General features: G+C 41.3%; 1 protein-coding gene across 7 annotated transcripts in view; it reads left to right on the plus strand.

Moving 5' to 3' along the window:
* TANC1 (tetratricopeptide repeat, ankyrin repeat and coiled-coil containing 1) overlaps positions 1–12,769 on the plus strand; it is a 229,345-nt gene that overhangs the window by 135,154 nt on the left and 81,422 nt on the right. For all 7 annotated transcript variants that reach the window (XM_041721675.1, XM_041721670.1, XM_041721674.1 and 4 more), the window contains one exon: positions 4,011–4,115. In XM_041721675.1, the coding sequence (XP_041577609.1) occupies positions 4,011–4,115 (105 nt within the window). The remainder of the gene's footprint in view (positions 1–4,010; positions 4,116–12,769) is intronic.

Here is a 12,769-nt window from a genome sequence, read left to right on the forward strand (position 1 = left end):
CTCCTTCAGTTAGCCTGCCCAGTGTGTGGACCCCCGGGGCCCTTGTCATGGTAGCCCCTTGGGTAGTAGAAGCAATAACGCTTCTCATTCTGGAGCATGTGCCTCCTGTTTTCTCTGGCTCCTCAGAGTTCCGTCCTTGTTTCAGTTGCTAAGGTTCAGGGGAGGGTCTGGCTCGACTGTCTGATCCTAGTTTGTATCTGAAGAGCAAAGAAGCTGATGGATAGTCCTGGGTGCATGTTGGGGATGGGCTCTGTGGTACCATGACTGGTCAGGGACCACCTGCCGTTTCTTTCAGGGCACGTCCCCAACTGGTTACTTACAGGTCTTTTCTCCTGGTGACTTTCCCCAGAGAGGACTCCTCCAATGCGTTTCTGCCGTGGCGTGGGAGCTCGCTGCCTCTGATCTCACAGCTCAGGATGGAGGTGCATCTGGGGCCTGCCAGTCTGCATGTGGAATTTTTGTTAATCCCGGTTTTTTAGTTTAGCTCTTGAGTCTCTATGGTCTTGGCATTTAGACCTTCCAGAGAAAAATGCAGCCTTCAGGATGAGAGAGGGAATGCTTCCTGGTTCCGAGGGTCTGACTCTCCCTTAAATAGATTCTCAAGCCCTGACTGATCCTGTGTGGCCCCATCCATGCCCCTGCCTTCAGAGGTGTCTCCTATCTCTGAGGCTGAGCCATCTCCCACCCTCGACCCCAATGCTAACCTTTTTCAGCCCTCTCAGTTCACTGCTCCTTGGCAAGCTGTTTCTCACTTTCAGAAGCTTGGTTTCTTGCCTGTGGTGGTCTTCTTTCCCCATAAGTCTCTCTCAAATCCCTTTACTGCAACTTTAATGATGTTTTGAAAAGGAGTAAAGGCAAACGAGTGTTCATCTGCTATGTTTAATGGAAAGTGTGCAAAGATTCTCTAATGAGCAATTGAGAGGAGGAAGGAACAAAACCTCTATAGTTGTAAATTTTTCTTGTTTTATAGCATTTGAGGTTCAGCTGTTTGTGGAAAGCAATTTAAATAAAAGGATCATGTTGGAGAGCAGTTGTTTATACAGGCATACCTTGTTTTATTGCACTTCGCTGTATTGCACTTTACAGATGTTGCACTTTTGCAAGTTGAAGATTTGTGGCAACCGGGTGACCAGCAAGTCTACTGGTACCATTTTTTCAGCTGCATTTGCTCACTTCGTGTCTTTGTGTCACATTTTGGTAATTCGTGCAGTGTTTCAAACTGCATCAGTGTTTACTGTGCCAGGCACTGTGCTGATCCTGGGAACCAGATCCATCTGGTCTCTGCTTTCATGGATGTTCCCCTTGGAACAAGAGGCTTATTTGTTCATCATTTAGCTGTGGGATATTACTGAGGCCCGAGTTGGGGAGGCTGGGGACCATATTTGAACCTAGGTAGGTCTGACTGATTCCAGAGGCTCTGCTCCTAATACTCTACAGTGCTGAGTATTTCTTATGGTTAGCAGTTGGCCTCTGAACAGAACACAGTCCTAAGACCATTACATGGATGGGCATAGGTGCTTTTTGAAGGCTCTGGGTGACATTGGGATTCAATGTTGCAAACATTCATAAAAACCATTGTACATCCATTTTAAGAAAGTATTTACTTTTGGAGAATATTTTTGAAGGCTATATGGGGTAGGTAGATTGAAGCCTGTAAATAGATCTGCTTAGATTTGCTGTTATTATACACTGAAGAGTTAAGGTGAGCAGAGACTCACAGGTGTCTCTAGAGTGGTGGCATCATTGCTGGTTGGGGCAATTTGAATCATGAGACAGTAATAACACAGGGCTTCACGTCCCCTGAGTCCTTTAAATGGAAGAGAGCAGATGGTAGGGGGAAAAGATGCCTGTGATCTCTTTCACTGTAGAGAATAGGTCAGGAACTAAAAGTATGGAAAGGTTCTCATACTTGGTCCTGTTTCCTGCCCTGTTCGAGCTCTTCTTCCTAGTTTCTGGCTCCTCCATAGCAAATATGTTAGTTTCCCATTTCCCCTTCTCCCCCAATTGTCTTTCCATGCCTATTTATATAGGGATATGTGTATGTTTTAGATAAAATCTGAATAATGCTTTGTATTCTGCTCTGTAGCCTACGCCTTCCGTTCATATTGTGAACGTGTCCTCCCTCTTCCCCTATAACCATTCCAGTTTAACCTTTGAAAAAAATCCCCTTTCTGACAGAGCTAAATAAATTATGGAGGCAGCCATGTGATTACATACTGTTAGCTATTTGAAAATCACGATTTCTGAAGTCTGAAATAATATCCCTATTTGTCAAGTACTGTATACTTCCTTGATAATGCATCTGTTTTAATGTGTAGTACATTGTAGGCAGCTGGGAATTGGATCATTTTATCCTAATGTAGATGCTTTTGCAGTAAGCCTTTAGATGGCAGCATCTGTCCCCACAAACCACATTCTGAACAGCACTCCTTAGACCATAGGATGTTTGATGCAGAAGGACGCTCAGGATCCACCTGACTCAGCACTTCAGGGTGTGGTGATGGGGCCCAGAGGGTCAGGGCTGGGCGGGAGGGGGGTGTGGACTTCTGTCCGCCACTCTGTCCACCGGCTTCTCCCTCACTGGTGTGAACTGTTGCCTGTCTCTGTGGCCTTGTTAAAAACACACTCCTAAGTATAAGGCAACCAAGGAAAATGAAAGTCACGTGGGTGATTCTGGGCCAAATGTAATGTGATGTTTGAAAGGAACAGACAAAATAAGCGGTCTTTTTTTTTTTTTTTTTTAAGCAGCTTCATTTAGATATAATTCACATATCATACAATCCACTCGTTTAAGGTATACACTAGAGCAGTTTCTAGTATATTCCCAAGGTTGTGCAGCCATCACCACTAATTTCAGGACATTTTAATCACTCCAGAAGGAAGTCTCATACCCCTTTGAGCTGTCACCTCCTTAGCCCGCATATCCATCAGCCCCTGGCAACCATTCGTTCTTTGTTTCTATAGATTTGCCTAGTCTGGATATCCCGTGTGTATGGACTCCTGTAATACGTGGTCTGGGGGCACTGGCTTCCTTCACTTAGTGGTGTTTTCAGGTTTCATCCTATTGTAGCATAAATCGGTACCCCATTCCTTATTGCCCAGTACTCTTGCACTGTGTGGATTCATCACATTTTATTGTCTTCAGTTGATGGACGTGGGGCTATTGATGGTGCTCCCACGAGCACGGGTGTACGGACCTCTGTGTGAGCATGCATGAGTACACAAGTGGAACTGCTGGGCCACGTACTAACTGTGTGTTTAACGTTTTGAGGAACGGCCAAGCTCTTTTCCACGGTGGCTGCACCTGTGTGTGGCCACCAGCACCGTGTGGAGTCTGTTCCGTCTTCCTAAGCTAAGAATTCCAGATTTTCTTAGTTGAGGCTGAAGGGAAGGTGAGAAATGGGACTGACGGCCTCTCCTGTATCCCTGGTTCGCGTGCTGGCCTGGCTGCAGGCCTCCCTGAAGGCGGCCCGGTCGGGTGCCAAGGAAGCCACCGCCTCTGCGCCCCACACAATTGCCGTGCGTCACAGTGTGATAACGTGCTGGCGCTCTGTGGCGCTCCAAGTGTGTTTGTGACCCTGGCTGTTTGGGATCCTTGCCTCCTGGCTCTGGAGATACCCAGCAACCCGATCGTCTTTGTCCCAGTTAGAGACCAGTTCCAAATTAAAAAAAACCTTTTGCCAAAAGCTGCCCAGGTTTGAACATGTCAGGATCACTTACTTGACGGATACCAAAGGCAGCCGTAGAGACCGCATGGCAAAGGAGCCGCTTTGGTTTGGGTCCGAGCTTACATTCTCGCAACGGAGCTTACTGCCCCTTCTCCTTTGGCAGCCCCAGGCCGGACGTTCCCGCGTCTGTACTGAAATGAGCGTGCGTGTGCTCAAGGGAGGAGAAGGGGCCGGCTCCTCCTTTAGGCATATTTGGGTCCTGGGGAGGACACACGCTGTACATTCCGAAGCTTTGTTTGCGTCTGGAAAAAATTAGCCACACTCGGATCTTTTCCACTGCAGGTCCCGTCAGGAAGCCCAAGTATGTGGAAAGCCCCAGAGTGCCTGGAGACGGAGTTATAATCCCGTTCAGAGAAGTGTCCAAGGCAGCAGAGCCCAATGAGAATGGTAAGAATATGTTTTCAGTGATTTCCCCCCCCCCCAAAGATTTTACATAATGACATTCCATTTCTGAGTGAAACTTGAGTGCCTCTTGTAGGAATGCTTTGCCAAACTTGAATGTATTTGGGAGGTTTTTTTTCCCCCTCGGCCACTTACCAAGATCTGATTAGCTAATGTAGATTCTTGGAATTATATACACCATGGAGGACTAGTTGAGTGGGTACATATGCATTGTTTAAGGGTTGAGTCTTATTTCCTCTCAATTTTGACCTTTCCGGCATGGGGAGATAAGGAAAACCAGCCAGTAGACGGTTCCAGCACTCTTTCTGTTTTGCTTTTCGGTACTCCCTCGTTTTGGACTATTCAGCAGGCTTTGATTGAAAAGCTGACACTTTAACCGTACAAACTCCTGATAACTTTCTTAAAAGCGTTTGTTAGCTTTTGATAGCTTTTTTGTTTTTTAACATCCAAAATTTTTCTTGTTTTTTTAACATCTAAAATTTTTCTTTAGAATCTTGAATTAACAACAACAAAAAAAGTCTAAATGAATTGAAATCTTTTAGTAAGGATATTGTATATATATATATATATTTTTTTTTCTCTATCTGGGACTAAGTGTAACAGACATTATGAACGATAGTATTTCAGAGATGTATTAATAGTTCTTTTTTTTTAATTTTTTAAAAATTTTTAAAAATTTATTTATGATAGTCATAGAGGCAGAGACAGAAGCAGGCTCCATGCACCGGGAGCCCGACGTGGGATTCGATCCCAGGTCTCCAGGATTGCGCCCTGGGCCAAAGGCAGGTGCCAAACCGCTGCGCCACCCAGGGATCCCAGTTGTTCATTTTTTAAATCACTTTGGGAATTTACCATTTGTTCCTTTCTTGGGTGGCAGGGAGTCCTCAACACACAACTCCATAGTCTCTAGTTTGTATGTTTTGAACTTATATCCCATTTTCCTGCAGAAACATGTGGTTAGGAATCCTGGCCTATGTAGTAAAGCCCATTTTACCTTCAATGTAGTTACAAGTTTATGCACTTGATCTTAGCCAAAGGGCCGAGAAGCGATGTTACAAGTATATGTAGTAATGCTGAAAGAGAAAACTCATCTGTATTTCCCCTTTGGAATACCTGGCATCCTCCTCTCCCTAATTGTGGGTAGTCACAGGTGTACAGCTCCTTTATGTTCTAACCTCTGTGTCTGAAGTTTGTATTTCTGCTGATATGTAGTGTGGAGTGATACAAAGTAGGACATGTTAGGAAAATGGAGTAGGGTGGTGGCGAAAATAAACCTGAAAATGCTAAGAAGAGCAATTGGCAGAAGATAAACATCAGTAAGAGGAGTTTAGAATGGGTGGGAGAAGAGATGGTGCCAGGAGCTGGGTGTTCTGGGCAGGGAAGAGGTGCTGTTGCTTGTGTCTTAGTGTGAGAAACTGTATCCTTTCCCTTCTGTGCAGGCACCTAGCTGTTTGGTTTGGATATGAAGTTCACACTAGGATTTGCACTGAGGAGGGGCAGGGCACCAGGTATGAGTGGTGGTGAAGAGCAGAGAGTCCCCAGTGGTGTCTGGTTAGGATGGCCATTCTACAAACATGAAGACGCTCTTGGTTGTGAATTCATGTGTGCAGGGTAGGGTGTCCATATTCTGATCTGTTCTCTCATTTCTATTCTAGCTTTTGAAAGGAAAATAAAAACCTGGTCCTCTGAAGTGAATGTCAATAATCAGATCTACCAAAGTGTTCACCCATTTCAGAATAAACCACCCTTTACTTCCATCTCCACCCTCCAAAGCCTTTGAAGTTTGGTTATTTATGCCCTTCGTGTTTTGGCTGGCCTGGACTCCTTGGTGTAAACTTTCTCCCTTGTGGGGAATATCACTGAGGTGCTGTGTAGAATTTAGGACTTCCTCTGGGTAAGAATGGGGGAGAAATTTAGGATTTGTGTTGGGCAAAGAAAAGAGGTTAAAAAGAATTCCTAGTGTGAACTTTTCTCCTCTTGCCCAGGGCAGAGGGCTATCTTTCTTGAGGGAGGCCTTCTCTTCATTGGCTGCCAGGTGAACTAATTCAAGTGTAAAGATTGATGTTGCTGGAATAGCCTGCAATTTGCACGTGTACTCAGATTTAAGATTGTCTTTCTGCAAGGGGACTAAAATTATGACATACCTGGGCTGTGAATACAGATCAGAAGTTTCCAGAAGTTTGGTCTAGAATTAAAGACATACAGTACATTTTCCCTTTTTTAAGTGTTCAAGTTCAAGAGAAGAGAAATAGGTATGGTTCATGTTTGTAAGCATATGGTCTTGTGTGGCTAGCCATGGTGTTGGTGGAAGCCCTCATAATTATCTGTTTCATGAGAAAGTGGTCACTTCTCAGTTCCACTTGACAATTAGTAAAGGATGGTGTGTTTTGTAATCCCCATGGAATCTTTTACATTTCAATAGGGTTAATTAAATCTGCCATATTAAAGTGTAAATTTTATGTCCAGGTCAATGAACCTAAAAGGAGAGGCTGGAGCAAACTAAAACTAATTGAGTTTGAGTATTAACCCAACCACGTACTAATGTACGGTAGACAAACCCTGCTTCCTGCTTCCTAGGTTGATTATCAAGCATCTTCACTAAAGTTTTAACTTAAAATTTGGTCTTATGCTTTTCATATTTTCTTTGGGCATTTTTTTTTTAATCTCTAAGATGCTTTACTGGATGCTGTCAATGACAGCATTTCAGAATTCACCAGACAGAGTATTGAAAACAGCTCTTTGTGAAATGCTTTCAAAATTTCCCATAGGCTCATGAAATACCGAGTTACTCTTAGATATTTGAAATATCCTCCCCAGACTAAGCTGCCTCATTTTGTGGTTTAGCCCCATAAATTTATGATTCTTAGCTATTTGAACTTTAAATCAAAGTAAAACAAAACCAATGAGCACTTTCGTTAATTTATAAGTAATTATACGAATTTACGTATTTTAGCCATCTGGAAAGTGGGTTGTATGATATGGGCAGATAAATATTTTTATTATATACAAAAAATCTGTTGAAGTTTACATTCACCTGGTAACAGCTTTAGAGAAACATATTCTACTTTATTCAATATTCTAAAATATTTAGGAAAAGCAGCATTTTCTACTTTGGGGGGAAAAGGACTTAATGAGCTCTTCAAAGAAAATACAATCCCCTTTTTCCTGTCAAATAGTTCTAATAATCTGTGTGTCATATAGAATTTTCTTCCCAAATAAGCTTCCTGTTGTTAAACCAACGTATTATTTAGGAGGAGAATGTCATTCCCCCAAGAAAGTACATCTGCCTTAAGGGAAAAATTTTAAAAACAATAGATAAATTAGAGAGGATTACTAAATTATAATAGGATTTGCAGCTATATTTCTTTGAATTAGGGGCAACCGTAATCCATTCAGATTTGCTTCCATCTGTCATTAGCTACTTGAGCAAGCTTCGATGGGGAGGGGTGAGAAAGTTTTAGTCTAATGAGTCATTGCTTGGTGAAGATCAATCTCAAAATATGATGAAACTTTTTTTCTGGCAGTCAAGTTAGCAAGTAAAACCAACACACATGAAACAGAATAATTACATGCAACCCTATCTTGGGAGGAGTGTCTTTTTTAAGATATGTTTAAGCAAATACTGACACCTTGGATTTTTTATTATTTCAGATGTTCAGCTTCTTAGAATGGTGATAAGCTGCTTAACTAATAGTTGAGTAAGGCTTTGGTTAAATGAACGCAAAGAAGAGGGATGTACCTGGTGTGTGTGTTATGGGAGATAGGACTAGGGGTAGAATATCTATTCATTCTGCATTTCCTTAAATATTAATTCTCATGCTATGAAAAACACTGTGTTGGATGCTATTTTAGATGGGTTATCAGGCATAGGTTTTCTCGTCACGGAGTCTTAGAGTCCAGGCGGGGATTAACCACCTGTATACGCAGAGCAATTATCATAAGTGGGAGTAGTGTTGGGCTAATCCAGTTTGGAGGAGCTACTCCAAGTGGAGGAGCTGAGCTGGGAAGGACTTGATTACCTTAAGATTTACCTGACAACAAAGTATAGGAAGCAGTGGGGCAGGAGACCAGGATCAGGGAGATGGTTAGGAAGAGATTTCAGTAGTTAGATAAGACAGAGTAAGGTCTCCAGTTAGAACAGGATCAGGAAGGAAGAGGTGATGAATAGGCAGATTCTTGAGAAATTACATGGCCCTGGAAGCCGGAAGGCTTTGAGATGACGTTAGGAGGACACTGAAAGAGAGGGAACCATCTCTTTTGGTTTGAGTTCAATTTCTAGCACATCGAGTTTGAGATGCTAGTGGAACATCTAGGCACCAGTGCCCACTGAACAGTTGAAAAATCAAGCTGCATCTCAAGAATTCTGGGTCTGAGCTGGGGACCCTTTTGTTTGGAGGGAATGTGGTGAAATGAGAGGTGCGTTAGACTAGGGAAGAGGTCGTTAGGAGAAGAGAAGTGAGGATTCATGAGCTATGAATTAGGTGGGAAAAATGCCAGCAAAAGTGTTGAAGAACCCACAAGACGATACAATAATCCTGGAAACTATGGATTTCCTCTCTGAGTGTGTGAAAATTGCCACTTTCCTCCTTGGAGGACAGAATATTTGCAAGTTCAAAAATTACAGGGAAATCAAAAGGGGGAGATCAGCCTTTTAAAAAGTAAATATTACTGTGCCTAGCAGGGCTGTTTCAGGAGGCTAGTGAAGGTGAATGAATTTGAGTTGTGGGTAGGTGAAAGGGAAATGGAATTGGTGGGGATAGACCATTGCCTTTTTACCCCAAGGCTTTGAGTAGATAAGGGAAGATGAGAGATCAGTTAATAGGTTGAGAAGTGTATGCAACAATGATTTTTATTGATTTTAAAGAAAAGGGAGAATTTAGTACAATTAAAGACTTTAAAACAGAGCTTTTCAGAGTGTGGACTATAGACTTCTGGGCATACCCAAGGCCCTCACGGGGTCTGTGAGGTAATGTTGTTAGGAAGATGCTTCCATTTTCTTGCATTGACATTTGTACTGAGAGTACAAAAGCAATTGTTGGTAACTCTTCTCATGCTTTAGTGCACATCAAAATAGGGGCACCTGCTGTACTAGAGCTAGGTGTAGTATTTTTCACCACCATGCATTAGCATTAAAAATAACAAAACACTGATAATAAGGTTATTAAATCTTGACCCTTGACTGATCTTTGTAATAGCCTGTGTGATGAAATGGGAAGTCCCCATAAAGCACTGCTACTGCATGCTGAAGTGTGATGGTGGTCTCAAGGAAAACCAGTTCTGTGATTGTTTGAATTGCAAGCTGACCTAGCCAGTTTTTTTAATGGGACACCATTTTTGCTTGAAAGAATGACTGGCAAGCCATGGTTATTCAGAATTGGGTATTAGACTCACATTTTCTCAAAAAGAAGCTATAAATGAGTGTGTTATTTCAATTAAAAGACAAAACTGACAGGGATTACTTACTAATGATAAAATGTGACCTTTTAAGTGAAAAAAATTAGGTTTTTGGGAATTTGTATCTGTCACATTGAGCTTGATGGCTTCCCAGGACTTTTCATTTGAGATGTGGTGATTATATTAATGTGATATTTTGGTATCATATAATAAAACGTGTCAGCACTTGCAAGATCTGCAAAACCAATATTTTCCAAATCATCAGTGCATGTTAAAAAATCATGCATGGGTAAAAATATTTGAAGCTTATAATAGGCCATTGACTTTTTACTGTAACAGAGTTTAAAAAGTGTATTGTTTTGGATTCAAAGTCAACTCTACAACTAACCTTTAAGAATTGCTGCTTGTCAAGTTTTGGTGAGGTATCAAAGAAAAATATCTGTAATTAATTGAGAAGGCTCCTCCCTTTCCCAGCTACCTATCTCTTTGAGGCCATAGTTCTTCACATGCTTTAACCAAATGTATTACAACAGATTGAATGCAACAGCAGACATGAGAATCTAGCTGTATTCTATTAAACCAGACATTAAAAATAATTTGTAGAAGTATAAAACAGTGTCATTCTTAACTTTTTAAATTGAAAATATTTTGGGGACGCCTGGCTGGCCAGATTGGTAGAGCATGTGACTCTTGATCTTGGGGTTGTTTAGTTTAAGTCCCATACTGGTTGTAAAAGTTACTTAAAAATAAAACCTTTGAAAAAAAATTTTTTTTATTAAAAATGTTTAACATGTAAGTTTTACAAACTTAAAGTGAATTACCATAGATTTAAAAAAATTCTTAGTTTTAATTTCTAATATGATAACTTTGATACCCCAAAGTTCTCTGAAATCCTCAATTCTTAGGAGTGAACCCTGAGACAAAAAATTTGAGAACCCACTGGCTTTGAGGAAGGAAAAGAAGATAGGGAGAAAATAAAATGAGATGAGAAAATTGACCCAGAGTCTGATAGTTATCTAGACTTGAGGGGATGAGGACTTGATAAGTGGCGGTATGACTGGAAAGAAAAAGGCTGGTTCGGGAGACAATTTGAAAGAGGAAATGTTTACGATTTGGTGACAGTTTCAATATAGGGTAAATGGGATGAAGAACTTTAACTTATGTGATAACTATGTTTTTGTATTGAGGGTTAGAAACCAATTATTGACAGTCAGCTCAGGTTCATGGGTAGATGCTCCTCTATAAATACTATTTTGGAAATTCAAGGAGTGGGGAAGGTGGCTTAGAAGGAGCAGTCAGGAAGAAACAGGAAAATGCTTCTAAACAGAAGGCAAGGAGGGCAAGATGTTTAGCAAGAAATAGGTCATGGATATTTAGAAGTAGAGGAAGGGACTGTGTCTCATTTAACAGACTTGATTCAGAAGGTACGCATCTTAGAAACTGATATTTAATCAGTTGCTCAAGGTTACATGGTGTAAGTGGCTGAGCATTGTCAACAGTGCCCAAGCCCATAGAGTTTGAGGAGGATGAGAGCAGATAAAGCTTCTCTTGATAGAATGATCTTTGGTCATCCCCAGGGACCCCCATGGTTCTAACAGAGTTGGACTTTGAGAATAGAGAATGAGGAGATGGGGAATGAAAGAAGTAAGTATAGGCTGAGTGGGAACAGTTTGATAATTTTTTAAAGTAGGAAATTCGTTGTTTTGAAGGAATAGTAAGTTCAGAAAAAGTTATGTAAGGCAGAAAAGTCATGCACAAAAAACTACTTTTTGTTAGGTAAGAGAAATATAGACACATTGAATATAGAGAGAAGTGTGCGAAACCAGAAAAAGAAATAATAGTGAGAAAGTGGGCTTTTGGTGTTAAAGTTGGTAGAAATAATAACCAACTTTGATATAGTATCTTATCTCAAAGATGCTTGGTATATAAGGTGCTTTCTCACTTTTTTTTAGTTCACAATCTACAAGTAGTTATGGCCACTTCCCTTATGGGGAAATTGAGTGTTAGAGAAGTTCACACTTTTAGTCCAGAGTAGCTTTGGCAGGGAGAGAAGTCCTTTCTTGGACTATAGGGAAGGAGGAGGGGGTAGTTATAAGGGGCACAAATGGATTAGAAGTTACGATGGCAGTAACTGGGAGCTGGTCAGTTTATGGACTGTACCTGAGTGTTGGTGCTGCAAATCTAAGAAGTGTGATTAGGTAAAAAGAGACAGGAAGTGACCCAAGAAATTCTCTTTGCCTTTCTCCACTTGAATACTCCATTATGGTGTGATTGAAGATTCCATGAAAACATTATTGGGAAGCAATATCACTCTTCACTTGTCTAATGCATTCCCAGGAAGTGGGAGGCCAATTATTCTTTCAACTCCAAATACAGCAGTCATAAATTCTTTGGATATTTAAATTCGTGAGATGTAAAGTGTTGGTAAGAAATAATGTCTTTCTCTCCAGTTCTTATCCCACTGGTTTTGGGTCAGGTACACCTATTATTGATGAGTGATTTAATATTAACTACACGAATAAAATACTTTCCATTTAGAATGTCCCAATTGATTTTGGTTTGGGGGTCGTTTTGGAGTAAGAATGAGCTCTAAGAAAATCTTACCCGAGTATTCAAATCTCAGTATTTGGTGGTGGACTGTGGAAGTAGAAATGCATTTTAATTTCACAGCACAGCCTATCAGTGTGAGTTTGTAGGCAACTCATCTCTCCCAAAATGGCACTGTCACTCTTCACCCAAGGGTGGTCCTGCCAGAATGAAAAGTTCAGGGAGCGAAAGCTCTGTGTGTTAGAGAGGGGAGAATGTGGATGGTTTGACATGGATTAAGGAATTCAAACTGAAGGGGCCTTCTGAGGGGAAGGTCGCTAGAATGACATTGGAGAAAAGAGAGTAATATGAAAAGACCGTTGGAAAGCTTTTGGACAAAATGAAATTGCAGTGACCTACTGAAATAAAGGATGTCTGTTCATTCATCCGAAACGCAGGGAAGGTTTTGGAACTTTGGTGGCATCCACGTCCAGGCTGAATAATTAAGAGAACAAATTGATAATGAACTTGCGGGTGTCCTGTCAATTCAGACATTAAACCTGTTGCCACAGCTCCCAACTTGTCTGAAGAGAAAAGGCTTGGGTGAGGAGTCCGTTGTCTTTGCATAAATATATATGTTTTAATGAAAACCGTGGCAATTTGGGGTGTTTGCGGACATAATGTGGAGGCAAGCAGTGACTCCTTAGGGGGCACCCTAT

The sequence above is a fragment of the Vulpes lagopus genome, chromosome 11, assembly GCF_018345385.1.
Source record: "Vulpes lagopus strain Blue_001 chromosome 11, ASM1834538v1, whole genome shotgun sequence".
NCBI lineage: Eukaryota > Metazoa > Chordata > Mammalia > Carnivora > Canidae > Vulpes > Vulpes lagopus.